At 42.7% G+C, this 21,709-nt stretch overlaps 1 protein-coding gene across 1 annotated transcript in view; it reads left to right on the top strand.

Annotated features, from left to right (window-relative positions):
* Window positions 1-19,965, top strand: part of sult4a1 (sulfotransferase family 4A, member 1) — a 48,964-nt gene extending 28,999 nt beyond the window's left edge. The window contains exon 7 of the mRNA XM_023418733.2: window positions 13,637-19,965. Within this exon, the coding sequence (XP_023274501.1) occupies window positions 13,637-13,749 (113 nt within the window). The 3' untranslated portion in view covers window positions 13,750-19,965. The remainder of the gene's footprint in view (window positions 1-13,636) is intronic.
* The last annotated feature ends 1,744 nt before the right edge of the window (window positions 19,966-21,709 follow it).

Genomic DNA, 21,709 nt, shown 5'->3' with positions numbered 1-21,709 from the left:
CTTGTCGCCGTGGCTTGAAACTGCGCTGGTTTAGCATTTGACCGTCTCCCTCCCGGTTCTGCACTTCATTTTGTGGGCAGAAGGGGTGGTGTCCTTGGGGTTTGGCCTTGAAATTCGTCTTAGCATGAGGCCTCTCGTCGCCTTCTCGTGCCAAAGTGTTGCTCTGCGGTGCACAGATTTCCAGGACTCTAGCTTCTGCCTCCTGTCCCTTGGATGGGCGGCCGCGTGTTTCCCATGCCAGCTGCGCATATCTCCTGATTTCCTGCATCTTGTACCTGCCGGTTCGGCTGTGCATTGTGACGTTGTACCGAATACTTTCATGGAAGTTGTGGAGGAAGAGGGATCGGAAGGATTGCTCTTCCTCAAAGCCAGGGGCGTTGCGACCCTGGAAGTAGGCAGCCCTAAGGCGCCTATAATATTCACGCGGCGGTTTGTTCCTTTTTTGCGTGATGGTAGGACAGCGAAGGTGGCTGAAGCTTCGTCGGTGTATGGCGAATGCTGTTCTCGCAGGAGTGGTGGAGAAGAACTCGAGTCGTGGCGGCAGTCTCTCTGGTTGCTGTCAGAGCGGTGCGCACCTCAACGAGGTGGAGAAGAACTCAAGTCATGGCGGCGGTCTCTCCAGTTCTTTTCAGTGCGGGGTGCATCTCGAGGTGGTGGAGAAGAACTCAGGTCATGGCGGTGGTCTTTGCGTTCTCGGTCAGAACAGTGCGCACCTTGAGGTGGTGGAGAGAGACTCGGGTGGTGATGTTGGTTTTTGCGTTCTGGGTCAGAACGGTGTGCACATCGAGGTGGCAGAGAAAGACTTAAGAGGTGGTGTTGGTCTTTGCGTTCTCGGTCAGAAAGGTGCGCGCCTCTAGGTGGACTTCCATCCTGATAATAGCCCCTATGGCTCTTACTAGAGTATTGTCCATCCCTTCACGTCAGAATCCTAGTGTTCTGTGACCGGCCCGATGAAGTTGCTTGGTACTCATCTAGTACTGCGTATTCTGGGGCTGTCTCAGCCTGGTCTGTAAGCCTCACCGCCTGGGCTCTTTGTTCCAGCTGAGTGGATTCACGTCTGTTCTCGTCCGGTCCACTCACATCTGTTTTGACAGGGGCCATGCTCAGGCTCCCCGGGGGAGTTGAATCTGCAGCCGTAGTGGCCTTTTCGGCCTGGTACTGTTCATCACTATCCTCCGTAACTGGTTGCGTTGTTTGCGCCTGGGCTCTGGTTAGCTCGGCTTGGACACTCTGGGACTTTTGACGCAGACAGGTGTTGTCCCTCTGCACAGTATGATAGCTGCGTTGAAGTTGGGACACTCGCGCTTGACTTTCTGCTAGTAGCAGCTGAACCTTATGGTTCTGGACCATAAACAGCATCTGACCAATCAGGTCAGGGATTGTATGCTCTGGCTTGCCAGCTGGATTATTCGCATAATCCATCAATTCTTGTAGCCTCTCCTCGCATGCATTGATGCTATAACTATTCAGATTTTGTTTCTCTGTTGTAGAGAGGCGAAGAAGGGCGGCAACTACGTCTTGCAGTCCTTGGTCGCCTGTTCCCTCAGGAGCTTTAGCTCCAGTCACATTGGAATTTTTCCCATCCATTCTGACAATTCACGTGGTGACTCTAAGGTTATTAGATGTGGTTATATTGTTCGTAGACAGGTGAGAGGTTAACATGTTACTTACACCAGTATTTACTCACAACTGCTGTCTATCTACTGTCCTGACAAGAATTCTACAATAGCTCTATCTCTTACGCAAGTAAGGGCAATTAGTGAGTTAAATATGACCTTAACATGCAATTGTTAACACTCCCTGCCACACGGCCACTAGTGTATGCTGTATCCACTACACAACCAACTACAAACACTCTTGGTAGGTTCCTAGAGAAGTCAATGTTTTGATTAATATTTAAATTTATGAATTATTGTGTATATATTGTGATCAGACTGATATATTGAAGGCCTCACACGGGGCACCAGATGTTGGGTCCGGTAGGAGCACGTTTGGTTATTAACTAAAATTCTGAATATCACTGAAAAATCATTGATTTACAACTTTGAATTATTAACCAGTATTATTATGGTAATTAATATTAATTAATAATGCGAGGCACCACCCGGAAACCGGGAACAATAACCAAACCAGTTTACAGTCTCATAACCTTAAAGGGGAAATATTATGCAAAATGCACTTTTCCATGGTTTTCTACCAGTAATATGTGTCCCCGGCCTGTCTACAAACCCCCAAAACATGAGAAAAGTCCATCCTCTCTTTTGTTTGCGCCACCTTTCAGAAAATGTGTGCTCACACAGGCCAATTGGAGATTTTCCCTTGATGTCGTCACCTCTCCCCAGGTGGGTGACACTCCCCGAGCTAGGTGTGTGTTCCGCCTTCTGAGTCCGCAGCCGCTATCGTTTATTCCCTCGCATCACGGCTCCGGTAAAACTGTGTCGAAGGTACGAGCGATTCACGCTAGTTGCTCGGTTGTTGACTGTACAAACCAATACAGCAGTCTTTTTATCCCCTACGTCTGAGGATCTGAAGACCCAGTGGATTTGTTTTATTCTATTTTTCTGATGGACACTTTAGGAGTTGTAGCGGGCTAACCATTTCACGTCAGACTGCTTTCTCAACGAGGGCCAGTACAATGCAGGATTCGCTACATTCTGAAGATAAAGCATGGATCAGCACCGACTGTCCGAAACCCAACTTCAAACTTGGGAGCTGTAAGTTTACCATTTTATGTTGCTTTACTGTATGTACACACTGTTGCGTGTGTTGTTAGCATGGCAGCTAACGTGGCTAACGTTTCGCGTCGTCCACACAGCCAGGTCTGTGTGACGTTGATTAGAGCGAACCTGCTAACTTTATCACACTTGAAAGGCGTTTTAGCTGTCTGCAAAGTCAAGCCAGTAAAATTCAGACTAAACAGGCTTTGCAGCTATTAGCATAGGTCTCTGGGCTTGTTTGTTAGTGCTGTGAAAGGTAGTATTGAGAGTCATGCCTTATAGTGTCCGTTTTAACGTTTATGTCATGTTTACAGATACAGTGCCTGTGGGGAATATCTATATAAGCGCACCAGTTACAGGGAATATGTGAAAGGGGATAGTCTGTAATACACATTTCTTGTGTTTTGCAGATATAGTGAGCTATTTGCAGCATTTACAAGCTATTGACAACCCAATTTACACATAATTGAGTGCATTTGTTGTTATCATTTTTGCACTGCTTGCAGCTGTTGCCATAACTACACATTTGAGGAGATGTTGGTGTAACCTCTGTTTCCTCTGTTCAGGCCAGCACATCTAGTGCATCTATACAGCTTCCTGCAACAAGGGATGTTGCATACCAGGCTGACCCACTGGAGACACGTACTGTAGGCACACAGTTATCCTTGAAGATTCTTCAGCCTCACATCAGAAGTACAGGTCTGTAGCCATCTGAAGTGCATCTACTTTTGATAAACCTAACAGTTATGTATCAGTCTTGGAATGCTGTGCAGGTAAATTAAGCTGTGGTTACTTAGAACTTGTGAGAGTGTGTAGGCTAAGGTTTCTGTCAACATTAACATCTTTGATTTTCTCTTTAGTGTACCTCCAGACTCTACCTGGCTGCCATGTACTACAATGAAAATGCTGACCGACCACAAGCCCAAACAAAAGAAGGTGAACCACTGTTCAAGGACCAATTTCCAAAGGCCATGAAGGGAGAATGCAGACCTACACCAGTTAAGACTGAGCCGACATTCGAGTGTTATATTATTTTATTTTTCAACCAAAAAATGTTTTGTACGCATTATATTAAGAATTGCATGTATAATGTTATGACAGTTCCACCAACAACAAAATACAGAAAAGAAAATGTCAGGAGGTAGTTAGAAACAGACTTTCAATCATTGTTTTGTAAAAAAAAACAACAAAAAATCTTTTGTGTTTTATCAAACAGGGAATGTGGTGGACCTCATATTTGAAAAAGTCTTTGTTGACCCAGGACCATACACAGAAGCTGCTTTGGCCATCCCCATCCCAGAGGACCTCACTGCACAGTTTGAGCGGCCTGAGAAGGAGGAGGTCATATCCAGCTATGTGTCCCGGTTCTATCATGGGCCAGTCTAAAACCCACGTACTGAGGCCTGTGGCGTCAGGAAACTTGGCACTGATGCGTAGGACCAGGCAGGCTGGAAAGACGACACAGATTCTGCCACCAAGGAAGCCCCAGCACCAGCCCATAAAGCTCCTATAGGCTAGATACCTGTACCGACTAAAACAACTGGACAGGGCATTTAGTCTTGCAAAAATATCTATGTTGTGTCTCACAATTTTTTTTTATGGATCCAGTGAATCCTACAGTTTTTTTTATTATCACTGATTATAAGTGCCTCATTTGATGTAAATAAATGCTTGATCATTACTAAAGAAATGACTCTTCTGAATTCATATATTATATGCACACTATCTGCTGATAGAAAACTTTACAAATCAAAGAGCAGCTAAACTAATCTATTTGAGGGTGTGTTACTCCATTTGTGGTGTGTTATTACCATTGTAAAATTATGTGCACTGAAGTAAAACAAGACTGCCTAACATCTTTTATTTAGATTGAAACTATGTTTTTACAAAGAAGCAAAACGTACTGGTGTATTCCTCTCAACCGTAAAGTACCGTAGTCAGCGCGGTATATGTTGAAGGCATTCTGGAGGGAGTACACATTGAGGCAGAGTGGCTCCAACCCAGGACGGCCTACCATACATGGTAAATCTTCCTCAATCTCCCATAGCCATTTGGTAACCTATAGTGAATTACAAATGGTAAATGCTATGGTTTATTATAAATGTAATCGAAACAAATTACTGATTAGTTTGTCTAGTGGGAATGCTACCTGTGGTATCTCCTAGCAACAGCTATTCTCAGCTTCTGTGGGCATGGTTGCACAGTTTCCACAGGAGCACCTATCCAAAATATAGAGAAAAATGGTAACATTCACCAAAATATAAAGCTTATGAAATTCAAAAACTGACAGACAGTGGAGCTAAGGTGGGTAAGAAGTAAGCTTGGCTACATATCAAGCGCATATAACATAGGTAATTTATAACATGTCACTTATTGCATATACTGTGGAGCTTGACAACAGTGTAGTGTAGAAAACTGCACAGTTTAGTCTTTGACTAAAGATTAATGTTTGCTGACAGACATGTTTATGCTGATTTATAGCTTTTATTATAATGCACAAAATAAATTTACTACATAAAGGAAGATTTTATGATGAGCATCTGCTCAAAACATGGAGAAAAATTAATAAAAATCAAAATGATTTATTTTGTCAGCATCTATTTAAATATCTGACTAGTCTTGACATTGAACACCTGTAGCAGTCCACATACAACAAACATTTTCATAGACTGTAAAAATATATCTAAGGAGGCATGACAGATAACTACATTACACAATTCACAATAGTGCTTATTTACCAAAACAGCTCCCAGTAATGATGAGACAGTAACAGTTAGCATTAGCTACCTAGCTACATGTTAACTGTGTGCCAGCACACATCAACAAACTGAAAATGTAAAGTCAAAATACACAAAATTGGTTACCAACCATTCAGAAACGTCCTGCATGCAGCGATCCCGCAAAGGGACACACAGTTTATCTGGAGTGGTGAGTAACAGCAAGCAGCACGCAGTAACTTCACTACTCTTAACTGTGTCGTACAACGGACTTGGCGGTCCGTGTTATAACCAAAGAAAACACAATTCAAAACACAGCAAATTAAAAACCAGCATCAGCAGCTAAGTTAACACACAATTAATATAATCTCTGCCGAGGCGTAAACCTCTTACTTGGATCGCTTCCAAGCAATTAGATGTGTGAAGGTTCGTCTGTAAAATCCAACACAGGTTCTCCGGTGTGATTCCGATGGTGCTGTCCTCGTTTGTGAGGGTTGTGGCGACTGGTTCCTTGTTGGGCAGCGAAGAAATCCAGCAGTGTCGACGTAATTGGAGGGTAGCGGGCGTCGGGTTGTCTCTGTGAAGAAGTTCCTTCGTCCTTCTGCAGGCAGGAGAGATCGTTTATCTGCGTCAGCAGAAATGTCTTTTGGATCCGTAAGTCGTGTTTAGTTAAACACAAAATTCTCAACTCGTCCAGCGAGGGGAGAATCTTCAAACTCCACCGGGGAAACACACGTGCACAGAGTTGGTTACCTCTTTCAGATGGATGTCACCCTATCCGGTGGATATAGAAGCGGGGTTTTATGTGGTACGGCATCAGTTGGTAGGTGACGCTTACACTCCTCTCTTGAGAATCGTGGACGCACAAGGAACTTACGGCGACGTCATCACTCATTATTTTAACCCCGCCTACTATCTGCCTGTGGCAAAGAATCACATTGAAAACATTCACGTAGAGATTAAATCGGATCAGAACGCACCTGTCAATTTCAATTTCGGTAAAACCATCATTAAATAACATTTTAGACCTGCTACCTCTCAGCATCCTCTGTGAAAAAAATAAAACATGGCTCAAATACATCTGAGATAGGATCCTCATCGCTTTGTGAGTTATTATGAAAGTCAAGTAGGGGGCACTCTACCCGGTTTTTACGGCGCACCGGTCATGTACGGTCGAGGCATAGGTTCGCCTCGATGCTAAACCTCACCTGAACCTCACCGGAACTGGATTTATTTTCAGCCCCCATGACGCAGTTGTCTATCGAAAATAAGGTTTACACAGATATTTGACCTCTGTCCGCCATCACAGACGGAGACGGTGAAAAGTATCTGGACCTGAACGATACCTTGTTGCACTTTCGCATAAAAATTATCGTTGCCAACAGTACCGACCTGCCAAACGATGCGGCGGTGGGCCTCATCAATTACCCTCTGAACACAATCTTCAGCCAATGCAACGTTACTCTGGGAGATCAATTGATTTTTCAGTCTAGCGCCACGCACCCCTACAGAGCCATGATCGAAACTCTGCTCAACTTTTCCGGCGACGCGTTGGGGAGTCAATTCACCGTGGGTCTATTTTTTAAAGATACGAAGGGAGCCATAGACTCCATCGTAACCAATAACGGTCCTAACAGAGGGTTAAATAAGAGAACCGCCTTTACCGCCAATTCCAGAGAAGTACACCTGTTGGGTCCTCTCCACGGGGACGTATTTTTCTGTGAGAGGCTCCTTTTGAATTTGGTAGATATGAGAAGTAAACTGACCCGCGCCAGCGACGCCTTTTGCCTCATGGGAGCCCGCGACTCCACTTTCCTTTTTTTAGAATATGTTGTCGGCCTCTCTGTTTGTCAAAACAGTCACCGTTTCACCCGCCATACGCTTAGGTCACGCGACAGCTTTATTGAGGGGCAACGCGCTCTACCCCGTCACTCGTCAATGTGAAAACCTACTCCATCCCGCAGAATTCTAGGATATGTAACCAGGAGAATCTCTTTCTGGGAGCTATACCCAAATACGTGGTTTTGGGTATGGTAAACAACAAAGCCTTCACGGGGAGAAGAGACCTGTCACCCTTCAATTTTCTCCACAACGATATTGAATATCTGGCCCTCTGTCAGGACAGCAAACAGGTTCCGGCTAAAGCTTTCCAGCCCCAGTTTAATAACGGGATTTCGGTCAGAGAGTTTTACAATACGTTTATCGCTACGGGGAGAGATCTGAAAGATTTACCTCTGAGCATCAACTGCGAAGAGAATTTAACGCAGGGTACTCTTTGTTTGTGTTTAATCTCAACCCGGGGGAAGACAACGACGCTCTGTCCTCCGTTCACAACGGGAATTTAATACTGGAGATGAGATTCAGAGTATCGCTATCGCATACCACCACTCTGATTGTCTATGCTTGTCACGACTCTATTCTGGAGATTAACTCTAAAAGACAGGTGTTGGTGGATTGTTATTAAGGTGGAATAATTAAAATGGATAATCATCACCTGGAAAATATCTTGCATCGTTTGCTAGGAAATGTATTTTACGGCGTGTGGGCTTCTGACCAGCTGCTGTTGCTGAGTCCTTTGTTCAGAGCCCCGGCCTACTTTATCATCAACACCCACATATGCCAGAAGAGCATTGGTTATCTCTGACTCTGGAAGAGGATGGCGTAGCCACTTTTTTCGACTCTTACAGATTTTCTCCAGACTTTGATCATTATCCCTCGAGCATCTTACAGTTTTTGGAAAACCACTCTAAAAAGATATTGTACCACGATCAGTTTCAACAACCCCTGTCCACCGCCTGCGGTCAGCACTGCATTTATTATCTCTGCCATAGGGCCTGCGGATTGTATTTTTTAAGTATTGTCTCTGTATCATGACGATGCGATAAAAAGTGACCTCAAGGTCTCCAACTTTGTGAAAAAATATCAACGTTGTATCAGAAAACGTAACTCAGAATCTTTTAACCACACTACTTGGTCTTTACAAATGTTTAAAGATTACTACAACTTGTGACACCCTCGTGTTTTTTTTTTTTTATTCCTACGTACTTGTAAAAGAATGTTTTTTTCTTATTTCTATTCAATAAAAAAAAAGTATCATAGACTCAAAAAAGGAATCAATAAAGACTTAGAAATATGACTCGTCTCTTATTAATGTTTATTAGGAAAAGTCAATCCACTGCGGTGACATTTAGTCTTTAGTTTGAGATCTTCTTCTTCTTCTTTTACCTGAGGTGTAATCGAGAGTGGGGATAGGAGGGTTTTTTTCTTTTTATTACATCCCTGCTCCATACCCCGAGCAGCTGGAGATTCTTCTTCTTTTACTTCTTCAAAACTGACCTGAGCTTCGCTAGTTCTTATTCGGCGGTATTGTTCGCGAGCTTGCGGGTTACCCATGGAGGATGAGGGGATGTTGAGTTCCCTCAGAGTACTCAAGAAACTCATCCATCCTGTAGGGGGTGGGGTTTTTTTTTTGTTTTTTTTTAATAAGAGCGAAAGGTTTTTAAATAAATTGATCATATGAGACTCTTTCACAACCTCCCCCTTGTAAACCAACTCCCCCGTCGAAGTCCAGCCACTGTTGCTCTTGGATAATTTCTTCATGATGTACTCAACGTTTTTGCAATTGCGCTGGGGGAGGCTTTTGACGACATCGGAGCCCGTTTCATCCAAGTCCTCCCGGTCAGGTTCGGAAACGCCCCGGACCTTGCTGCTCAGGCTCAGTCTGAGCAGATGTCGCGTCGTCGCTCGGCCGGTCACGATGCAGAGTCAAAGTCGAGTCAGACGGCTCAACTGCTGCGGTGAGACAAGAAAAATTTTTTGGGTCGTCCTCAGAGACATTTTATCATCTACTAACGATCCCTCCTAGAAGGTTACTGATGATGAAAGCCGCCTGACTGTTTCTTTAGAACCAGCTGTTTGCCTTTTAAAGCGTTTTTTTTTATCTGCCAGCAGTCTGAATTTTCTTCTGCCTCTTTACTTTTTTGTATTGAGAAGGAGATAGAGGAGATATAAGGCCATCTCGCACAGATCTTTGAGAAAATCAGGGGAGCAGTGGGTGAGAATGTCTCGTCGTTTCTGAGGTGTGGCCTGGTACAGAGCTTGTTGTAAGGGAGTGTTCCTTTTTATATGGGCCGACATGTTTTTGTTTTTTTTGTTTGTTTTTTTAATGCAGGCTTCGTTTTGGGAATGTAGACGGTCGGCCACTGGTGAGGAAGTATGCCCATCCTCAGTCTGTACAGTTCTGGGCAGGAGGGTGTGAGGTCGACGATTAAATAACCGTGGGGATCTCTGGTGGCGTCTTCAAAGCTTTCCAGGAAAAAGGCTTTTTGTGAGGGGAAGATTTGATGAGCCAAAATATTTACCTGTAACTTGTTCGGAGGGTTTTTAAACATCACCAGATAATTGCTGTTCAGACTTCAGGGTGGTCGGAGGCTTCAAAAGAATCAGGTAGCCCTTCGACAAATTTTATATTTTTATTTATCTTTTGCAATTCAGCTTACATAGGTTGAAAAGAAGTATAAATCCACACAATGTTTTCCAGTACAGTCTCCATGACATAATTGAGGTTTTCTAGTACACTTTTAACAAAATAAGTTTTCCCATAACCCCTGGGTCCCACAACCAAACATGAATTGGTTCATCCACCAGCTCCCTGATATCGTCAAAGGTGAGCAGCTCGCAGCTTTCCCGGGTCTGCGTGATACCCTTGACGCGCAGCACTACTTTCTTACCATTTCTGGTTGGTAACTCTTGGGACTGGCTGCCGCAAATTCTTGAATGCTATCACCCCCCCAGCTCGTCCGTCAAATCCCCCAGATAATTACCCAATTCCAAGGGGGACTCTCCGTCTTTCACCACGTAGATCAAGCTGTAGGTGTCCGTATAGAGAACATTCTCTCCCAACCGTTCCAGATAACCATACAGCTTGAGGCGGGCGTAGGCGGTGGTGAACGCGGCGATGAATACGTTATTGGCTCTGCTGGGGGGCATGACGCAACGCTCGTTGTAGTTCCACTGAGTAATGGCAGTTTTGTTGTTGAGAAAGGTAAAGTAGTCGACTTTATACTGTCCCGAAAACAGAAAGCGGAAAAACTGTTCAGAATCGCTGACGAGGCTGGTTTGCGCCAAATTAGTTTTCTGCGCAAACTTACCCCAGAAGCTGAGTTTAGACACCTGCCTCTTGGCCGGGTTCACCTCAATTTTGTGGGTATCTAGCTGAATGCTGATTGACCCGATAGTCCTCGATGTACTTTTCGCTGCTTTCCTGATCGGTGGCCTCGAAGCTTCCTGCTTACTTTTCAGAAAGGTGTGCATGTACTTGACAAAAATGGAGTCACTACGTCCGTCAAAGTGCCACACTTCGGTGATCTTGGCGACTCTGTAGCTCTGGCCTCCTCGTCGTGTCTGCAAGGACCCTGCTGATTGTTGATTTCGGCGCAGGTACGGCAGAGGGTGAATACCAATTTACCCCGAGAGGTTTTGTAAGGTAGAACGGGGAAAAAGAGCCTGCACGAAGGATAGACGACGGCCCTGATGAACCCTTAGTAGTTCTGAGGTTTGTCAAGGTCTTCCCCGTTACATCCGGACCATCGGCAGATTCCCTCGTCGGATGCTCGGATGGCTACTCTCAGGACGGACTGCCGGTGAACTCTCTCCTTTTTCAACGCCTCCTAACTCCTCGTGGAAAACAGCCGGATTTCCAATCCAGTTAAGCCGATCAGCAGCGTCTATTAAATCTGTAGGTAGTTAGAGAATGAATGATACCGTTTCCAATATTGACCTTGTTAAATAGAAAAACTAAAACAAACAAATGGTAACATTACCGTAGTCTGATTGTGTAAGGTACAGACCCTCCAGCTCATCGGACGTAACTTAAAAAAAAAAAAAAGACAAAAAAAATATCATAGTTGTAGAGCGCAGACCTTTTAAAAATGAAATAAATAGTGATTCTGGGAGAAGGAATATATATTAGTTACTGAGATATGTGTTGTCTCTGTTTTGTAGAGGAAGATGGTGAACCTCTGCAGAAACTTTGTTTTCTAAAATAAATAAATGCTACATTTAAACGTTTTTTATTTCTTCAAACGATAATGGGGCTTGTAAAAATAAAGTTTTTTCATACCGTGGCTCATCTCGTCAGCGTCGTCTGGTTTCAGTGAATCCTGCGTCTGATGCACGCAGGAGATCATGCATTTTATACTATAATTGTTAAACTTTATTTTTTTACAATAAAAGGTTTTATGCTTTACGAAAAACGTTTCATGGTTTGTTGCTTGTGAATACTTATGCGTGATGACCTGTTCCTTAGAAACCGCTGTCTCACAGTGGTAATATGCTTTAAGAACGTACGTTTCTCACGCCTAGTCATCAAGACTTGTTGCTTGTGAATACGGATGCGTGATGACCTATTCCTTTACAACCGCTGCTTCACAAAGTTAATATGCTTTATGAATGTACATTTCTCACGCAGTCATCAAGACTTGTTGCTCGTGAATATGGATGCGTGTGTGTGTGTGTTGTAGAGGGAGGGGGAGGACTCAAAGCCGTGTCTGTGTGTGTGTGTGTGAGTGACAGAAAGACGGAGAGGGAGGGGGAGAACTCATAAGGTAATATGCTTTAAGAACTTACGTTTCTCACGCATAGTCATCAAGAGTTGTTGCTTGTGAATATGGTTGCGTGATGACCTATTCCTTTAAACCCATTCAACCATTTAAAGTTTCATAAAGATATTTTCTTTTTTAAAGTATATTTTTTCAGGCTTTTTATGCCTTTATTTGATAGTATAGTGGAGAGAGACAGGAAACAGGGAGGCAGAGAGGGGGAATGACATGCAGCGGGATTCGAACCAGGGCCAACTGCAGCGAGGACTGTAGCCTGTACACATGGGGCGCCTGCTTAGACCACTACGCTACACGACACCCCTCATAAAGATATTTTCAACCAATTAAAGTTTCATAAAGGTATTATACATACTCCCCTCATACATCAGTACACATCTTTAACATACCCCCCCAGGAAAGTCTACTACATTAACATTACATTCCCACAGCCACCCCCCTCATTAGCATAACCTTGATGACCTCTAGACAATAGTGGGTCATCCATCAAAGATCTTGACATTTGGTGGTGTATATACCTCTCTCACAGGTTTCATTTGAAGCTGCAGGTCCAGTGTATTTTCAGATCATCAGACATTCATCCCCTGATGTGTTATCACTTTTCAGTTTGGTTTATGTTGTCATTTATGTTTTGATTTTGATGTTTACTTATGGTTTCTGTCATGTGTTTTTCTATTTTTTCCCAGCTTGTTTTTTTTGTTTAGTGCATGGCAGTCTGGTGTCTAGTGTGCTGTAGCACACATCAGCTGGCAGTCAGTCTAACCTGAGTCAGGTGAGTTGCTGCCTTGTCAGGCTCAATCAGGTCAGATGAGATCTGATGATTTCATTGCAGAGAAGAAAAAATCATACCAGCAGATTCTGTCAGATGAATAATTAGGATTCATGTGGGTTTAAGAGTGTCGCCATCACAACTCTGAGACTACATAAGTACAAGTTTTCACTGAAGATAGACTCAAAAACATACGTTGGATTTTATATGACAGATCTATCAGTAACACCACAGTGAATAGTACTGCTGTGGTCAGCATCAGTAAACTAATGTGTGGAGATCTTGATGACACATGATGAATTTAAATTAATCTAAAAAATGAAATCGCTCTGTCAGTATTATTCTCTGTGGCATAGAGTTTAGCTTGATATTCCTGTTTGCACTGTCAAATGACAGCCTTACTTTTCATTCTCATCATTCTCTCAGTGTAGTGTCATAGCCATGTGTCTGAAAGTAATTGCCCTACTGAGCTCACTGAGGCCTAAAATCTGCCCTGCTGTTTGATGAAGTGCAGATAAAAGGTTCAGTGGTGGTTGGTAGGAACTTTCACATCCTCGTCACATCATGCACACCTTCACCTGCGTGACATGCTGTAGAAAAGTACTTGCACAGTTCAAGCATAGCTTGAATGACTGAGGCTTCTCATAGCTCAGCTCGACTGTGAAAAAACTGTCAACTGAATGTGAACATTTAGAAATATCTGATCTGACCGTTACTCTCTGTCATGCCTCTGATAAATCAGGATACGTTCTCTTTAAACACAGGAATCAAGGTTGTGTCTAAAGATGATTAAAGGTATTTTTGTCCTCCCTGCAGGTCGTGTAGGTCTATGGAAGGACGTCTTCACAGTGTCTATGAACGACAAGTTTGATGCAGTGTACAGACAGAAGATGGGCAAGTCCGACCTGACCTTTGACTTCTGCCTGTGAGGAGTGCCTCACCCCGCCCTCCCCTGTTACGCCTCCCTCCTCCCACTTCAGTGCTGTTGACAGGTGCACGACTCCTGCCAAAACCCACGCTCCACATCTCCACTCAATCAGTCAGTCTGAAGTTTGGGATTACACCAAAGGACTTCTCCCAGCATGCAATCTGTCAATGAGTCATAATATATCTCACTCTTGTGATCAAGATGAATCCAGAATCATTAGGAGCTCCTTGAAATTTCTCAGTCAATAGTAAAACCAAATGTCCCTCACCCAGACCTCCACGGTGTGCTCTGTAGATACTGACCAGGGTTCGACTGATGTAAAGTTCTGAAGGCCAATGAGCTGACGTTCTGGTCCACATTCATAAAAATCCTGTTGCATGGCCACATTCAAAACGGAGTCAAGATACCTGCAGATATTTGAGACTGAAGTACACTGAAAATCACATGTTAGTGTTACTGGATTTTTTCATGTTGTGGCATGTGTGTTACAGTACGTTAGAGATGAACCAGGAAGTGCCAGGAAGTCTGATGTTGAGATATCAGCTCACACTCTTTCCTGAAGTGTTCATGAGGTTGTACTCTGATGAAAAATGAATGAATGAAAAGAGAGACGTTCAAATCCTGCCCAGATTCTTATTTTAATGAATCTATTACTCTGTGAAGTTAGAAAAAAACAACTTAGTTCCAGCAGCAAACGGGTGTTGGTGAGAAGGTTTCAGTAGCTGTGTGATGATTTAACACTTTATTTGAATCAATCCTGATGTCTTAAGGTTTCTTGTTCTGGTCCCTCACCAGAATACTGTGCTGTGGGTCATCCTATCAGAAGCTATCCCTCCAACAAAAGGTGGCGATCCTCTGAGGCTGGCCCTTAGATCATTGTACCTTTGCACTGACAGGACCCAGCTGAGGTGGCTCAGACGTCTGACTGTGATGCCTGCTGGATGACTCTCTTTGAGTCTGTGAGGAGACTCTGGGGAGACCCAGGACATCCTAGAGCTTTTACATATCCTTTTTGTCCTTGGGAAGTTTAGAGATCACTCAGGAAGAGCTGAAGGAAGTAGCCAGGGAGAGGTGCATATGGGATACGTTGCTTAGCCCATGGGCTACATGGTAATATATATGTCTGAGGAGTGATGAAAATCTTCATCACATCCCTGAGCAGAAGAACACTGTGTTCAAGTTCATCCTCCAGTGACAAGAATAAAGTGTGAGGGACAGATACAATACTCATCTCCCAAAAAATCTTTTTTATTTGAAGCTTTATAATCCATCCACAGCTTTCATCCAAGAGGCCTCTTCAATCGGAACTGAAGAGACCTCTTGAGGTGAAATGTATTCAGGTATCTACATCCAAGTACAGTTGCCCCTGATTCAACTTTTCTTGGACTCCCTAACGTACATATTGATCTTGGGAATAATATCTGCCACTTTAGCTTCTAGTTTCTCCATTGTGATCAGCAACTAGTTACTAATTGTGTCTCTCTGTTGTTTGGTGGCACAGGTGGTCAGTCAGAAGTTCTTCACTGAAAGCAGCCACCTGCTTGCTGCTGCTGCAAACAAGGTTGAACCAAGACAGTGAACCAGGTATAGCACCAGGATTTTAATTTGGGATAGGCCCAGGGATAGGGATAGTAATTTTAACAGGGCCTTTTAATTGCAGAAATTACTATCTTCATTCCTTTGACAGTTCCTTTACTGGTCTTGGTAAAATATAATGACTGATTCTGCTGTGAAAGGTGACTAACGCGTCTGGTTGATTATGAGACTTTTAAAATCTTTTTCCAAATAAATTTCTCTACTGAGACGAATTATTATTTACACACAACAGTTTGTGTTCATTACAACACACGCAGGTATACTGCTCTACTGTTGTGGAAATTAATCACTGTTATAGTTATGTATATATAGTTTTTTTGCTGTTGACAAATACGTCCATTTATTTAGAAACATGACATTTTAATTCTGTTTAAGGAAATAACATTTTGTCTGGAAGATCTGGCTGATTATTTAAGTTTATTGCAGGGAGAGAGAGAGAGAGAGAGAGAGAGAGATTAACTGCTGGGTGAGCAAGACTGACAGGTAAAATGGCCTGCTATGATTAGTCCAGACGTAACACATGATAGCAGCCTAATAAATACTTCTTTTAGGAAGGGATATGTTTACATTTAAATGTAAATATTAAGAGTTAAATATAAAAGTTAAGAAAATATATGTTATCCTTGTCAGTAAGGATGGGTGGAACCCAAATCCCACCCACAATGCCGCATGTACAATGAACTAAAAGAAGCTAAAAGGCTAAGTAGAGCAGGGTGAGTGGTTAATCACAACGAGCAAACACTTTCACAATACAAAGTCATGTGATCTGTTTATAGGGTTTACAGACAACACCAACTCTGCCTTTAAATTTATATATCAGTCTAACCCTGATCCTGAGTCCATCAGTCTGTTGCAACAGAGGCTCCCGGTCAGGTCGACACATGGAAGGTGATTGTAAGAGGTGAGGCGAAACCTGTAGAGAAGAGACTCCTCACACCCCAGCAGCTCAGTGTCATAGCTGCATTATACATCCACCATCACTTATCATCACTGTACAAACTGTATTAATTTCATGTGCTGTGTGTTTGTGTGTGTGTGTGTGTGTTTGAGAAAAAAATCCCCAGAGTTTCTCAGAAATTGAACTCAACACCTTATCAGAAACTTTATCAGTCACTATGTGTAGAATATGAAAAAGTCTGGTGCCCCCAAGTGGTACAGTAACAAAACACACTGGATCACACAGACACTGAGATGAGCGGGCTGATAGCAGCACACAGAGACTGCAGCTGTCTTCACTGGAACTGAAGACCATCACTATATAAATAATCGCATTGAATTCTACATGTCCACGTCTCAACACTGCTCTGCAGATGTAAACTGGTATCTTAAAAGCGTGGTGGTTACAAGATCAGCGTTTAAAAGACCATGCTGTTGCCTGGTGGTTAAAGTTAGCAGCTGATACAGGTGTACTGTTAATGTCTCCCAGGTATAAAGGCAGAGTTCAGACCCTCGTCTTTACTGTCGACTTGTGAGGTCTTTGTAGATGAAAACAAAGGGCCTTGAAATTATTTATTTGTTTTTTAATTTCATTTGTTGGCACCTGAAAAGTATAATAACTATAAGAGATATGAGATGTACTCAAAGATATTCAAATATATAAATACTCACATATATGTGAGTTTAAAGCAAACAAAAGCTTGTGCAGGTACAAAGCTTCAAACTCAAGGCAGGAACATACAGAAACAACAAATCAATCATTATTTTTAAAATCTGTATATGTGAACCTTTGTTTTCTGGTCATAGTTGTGACCGGTGTGATATGCTGTAGACTGAATTAAAATTTTTTTCCTATGCAGTCATTATATTCTTACATATCCCAGCCCAGTTATTAACACATTTAAACTTTGTCACAGGCAGTACACATCATTCTGATGACTATTATTTATAGAGACTGTTTCACATACACATACATATGTATACATACATTTTGAGCTGTTCCTGTCATGTTTGCAGCATCAACATTTGACAGCCTGGCTGGCAGCTCGTCCCCCCCTCATGCTCCATATCTGACCCATCACCATCACAATGACTGAGGAAAGCATCTCTCACTTTGAGGGATAACAGCAAGAACAAGAACTATGTGTGTGTGTGTGTTTGTGCGTGTGTGTGTGTGTGTGTGTGTGTGTGTGTGTGTTATCCCACTGGTCACTACTGCTACCATCCACATTTACTCCTTCTCTGACTTCTGCATACATCAATACTAGACACCTTAAAGACAATGTGTACCACATCTCTTTTTCCTGTCCATCCTCTTCTCTTGGTGCAACCAGAAAGTAAACAGTGCCGGTAATATGACAGTTTACAAACGGATGTGTAGTGTCACATGTGTACACTAAACATATGACACTGCACATATTTGATTAAGATGCTTTATTAGTTCAATACTTCCTGGAAATGCATTGTTAGAACATTTTTAGAGCCTTATAGCTGAAGATATTTTTCAAGGTCACTCATGTGACTGATGGGAAGACTCAGTTTTTCTCTGATAAACCCTGTATGTAGAGTCCTACTTCAGTATCTCATCACAAATTTTTCTCAGGAGGTTTGATGGATTTTGTTTTAATTTGTAAATGGATTCAAAAGTTCACAGCATGGGTAAATGAAGCTGTTGGAAACCCCCGAGGTAAACATCTGCTGTTGGTACCTTCTCGACCCCCCTGGCCCATGTTTTCTGTGTGTCAGTTATTATTAAAACAACACTTCATTTAGGAATGTGAGCACAATATAAGCTAAAGTAGTCTGAAAACTGCAAAGACTCACCTGAATTAGTATTGTATGTCAGTGGTTCACTTCTGGGTAGATTCCATATTTAATAGATATTTTTATTTAGAGAAAAAAATTAAACAGTCAGACATTAAAATGAGCCTTTCCTCAAATGGTAATCCACTGCTACTGATTAAGACATGTGCAACAGTTTGGGCCCTACTGGAAGAACTCATCATGCCTTAGTGGACTTATTAGGAATAAAGCAGGTGAAGAGCTGTTATCAGGATGATCAGCTGATGATAAATCCTCTGACTCTTCAAACCTTGTGGTAAAGCTCAACCATGAGCTCCTCTAAGCTGCTCACTGAGGATCTGAACATGAATCTGTCTGAAATGAGATTCAGAAACAGCAGTGAAGGGGAACTGTGGAAGTCGAGACCAGATCTGGAAGACCAAGAAACTTTAAAAGAAACCTCCCTGTGACTACAGAGGAGCTGCAGATGAGTGGTGCAGCATTGATACACCAACACACAGAAATCCTCACCTGAGACCTCATCGCAAAAGTGTAAATCCTGCACAGCAACATCTGCATAAGCTGAATAAACTGAGCTCTTTGACCACAGTCACCACAGGGTTAGAAAGAAAAGCAGAAGAACATGTTTGTCAACTGTTCAGGGTGGAAATGTTTGTCTTTGGAGTTGTGAGGCACAAATAGATGGAAGAATGGATTCCACTAAAGTTCTGGAGGCAGATATCGGGCTGGATTGTACAACAGGACCATGATCCAAAGCAGACTTCAAAATCCAGGCTGAAGATTTATTAATCAAGAACACGACTCTAAGCTACAAACAGTGTTACAATTTGCAGCTTGTGCACATACTTAAAAAGTATGAGAGCATTAACATTTGAAGAAAAGCTCATTGTTTGCTCCAGACAAACTGGATTTACTTACTTACTTAGAAGTGAGACAGTTCATAAACTAACATGAACACATGCATGAGCTCTAACTGTCATTCAGTGCTGCACTGATCAGGGATCAGATAAACCATACAGCAGCAGCAGCTTCTCTCTGTATGAACTATGTGTTCAATCACTGCAGCTATTTTCCTCCTGTCAGGAAGAACTGCTAATGTCAGTATCACTTCAGCTGCTATTATCATGAGGCACCACCATTCACTGATGTATCTGTCCCACACACACACACACACACACACACACACACACACACATATATAGAGGTGGCTCAGCTGTCAGGTTCAGTCCCACTCTAATGCCGTATTGGATGCATTTACACTCTGGATTTTTTAAGATATCATCCAACAGCTACTCAATCCACTAGCTGGGCCCACTTTGCCTGGTGTAATCCTGGTGTAACCCCCCATCCCCCCATCTTTGTGTACCATGCTTATGTGAGCACAGACTGGTGAACAGTGGTTTCGTCCTCTTCCTCTCTGTTCTCAGAAATGTCAGGGTTTGTCTGCCACAGAGGAGAAGGCAGAGAATAACCAGCATTAACGTTAACTCATTGTAGAGTCACGACAGCAGCAGTATCTGGAATCAGACCATTGACCCGAGGCATCGCTTTCAAACAGTCCTCCTCCTCCTTTTCCTCTTCCTCATAGTAGCTTTCAGTCCAGCAGGCCAGTCTGTGCACTCTACCAGACACTTGTGAATGTCTTTATTGTGTGGATGTAAACGACAACATCAGCACACACTCGTCATGTCGCCTCTTTTATGGTTGTTCATTTGTTCTCTTCTCTTCTGTTTGCTGCTGTTGGCAAAGCTTCAGCTGCCCACATCCACTTTTATGGTTTGTTTGGGTTTTTGTACATGCCCACCTCTGTTTGCTGGGTGTCTGCATTGTATTTTAAATGCTCTGCTTGCTGATTTATTAATAAAGTTGTGTCTTCAGGCAATATCATGACTGATGACTTTCTTTAACTCCTCAGTGTCTGAAGTTCTGTCTTCAAAGTGCTGAAATGGAAAATAGTCAGTCCTGCTATGAAATTCAGGTAAAAGAAATGACAGTACAAATGTACAGAGACTGTTCACAGTTCTTTTACTCTAGTAAGTGGTCTTCCTCAGTTAAAGGTGAGTGAGCACAATATAGATGAGCTGTGAGGACACATCATCACTGAACCGAATAATTGATAACTAATACTTATGAGGACAATAAGCCTTCATGGCTTTTCATTTTCTTTTTCATTTTCTCTTTAGCTAATGTTAGAAAATATTAATATTAATAAGATCTATATAGTAGGCTATAAAGGTAGATGTCCATGTGTTGTTTGATTATAAAGCAGGTCTAGGTTCTATATTAATAGTGCTCAGTCCACAGAGAAATGCACACAGCCCGTATTCAGAAACTGAGCCTTAAAACAAGCCGTCAGGACTCCCATAACTTTGTGATGTCACAACAAAGCAGTCACCACCCTCAACTACGCCCCAAGCCCCGCCCACCTGGACTCACCATCCAATCTTGCAGGATTTGGTTTCTCTGAGAGTTCACCTGGAATCTGATATATTTTATTGTTTGATTTAGAAAACAGTCAGCCAATTTCAAATAAAACACAGGGAAGAGGAAAATAAAAAGCTTTAAATAAATATTGTTGTATAATTAATATATTGTCACTTGGCCGCAATGTAAACGTTAGCTACATCTATTTTAACTATACAACAGTGTGAATATGCTCAATTACATTAAATCCTGTAGAATGCTGCTTAAACCTGATGAAACAAGCTGTAAACACATGATTTCATATTTAGTTGATATTTCATGGAGCAGCATTATCATTGTATTATGACCTGGCCTCATGATGAATTCAGTGTTCCATCTCTTTTAGCTCTAAGGCAGGGATTGTCAACCAGTGGTCCGCTGCCCTCTGGTGGTCCGTGGAGGTATTGCAGGTGGTCCGTGAAATTGTAAATGGAAATCATGGACCGATTCGTTGTCAGGAAAAAACCTGCAGAGCAGGCTGAGACTGCAGCCTCCGCTGGAATGACAGTCACAGAGGAGACTGAAGAACCAGACGCCCCCCCTGAAGAACCAGCCCCGCAAGAGAAGGAGGTGCGCTGGCTGTCGCGCGGCTCGGTGCTGGAGCACGTGTTTGAACTGCGCAGTGAAATCCATGACTTTTTAAGAGAGACAAACACAACGAACTGGCTGATAACTTTTGTGACACTGAGTGGCTTACTGAGCTGGCATATCTCACTGATATTTTTGCAGAGCTAAACAAGTTGAACAGCTCCATGCAAGGCTGAAATGCAAACGTCTTACAGATGTATGAAAAAATGGAGGTGTTCACTAAAAAAGTGAAGCGATGGATAGAAATAGTAGAAGAGGGTAACCTGGCTATGTTTCCATCAATTGAGGAATATTCTGACAGTACTGATATTAAGGACATTATTAGTGTCCATTTGAGGAAGCTTGTGCTCCAATTCCAAAAGTGTATGAAAATGACATGAGACTGTGCCTATCCACCATATTGCCACGAATAGACAGACTGCGTGCAACTCACCATGCCCAGAAATCCCACTGATGGGTAAGAAAACTATAAACTCAGCCCTTGTCCCACAGAGTGAGAGTGAACTTTGTAATATTATAAGCCCTCTTGGCTTCCCATTATTATTTCCATTCATTACTACTTGTCTGTTTTTCTT

Source organism: Seriola lalandi, unplaced genomic scaffold, assembly GCF_002814215.2.
Source record: "Seriola lalandi dorsalis isolate HSWRI2012SDOR001 ecotype SW California unplaced genomic scaffold, Sedor1 jcf7180002054584, whole genome shotgun sequence".
Classification (NCBI taxonomy): Eukaryota; Metazoa; Chordata; class Actinopteri; order Carangiformes; family Carangidae; genus Seriola; species Seriola lalandi.
The sequence above is the reverse complement of the archived record's forward strand: the minus strand, read 5'-3'. Positions and strand labels throughout refer to the sequence as shown.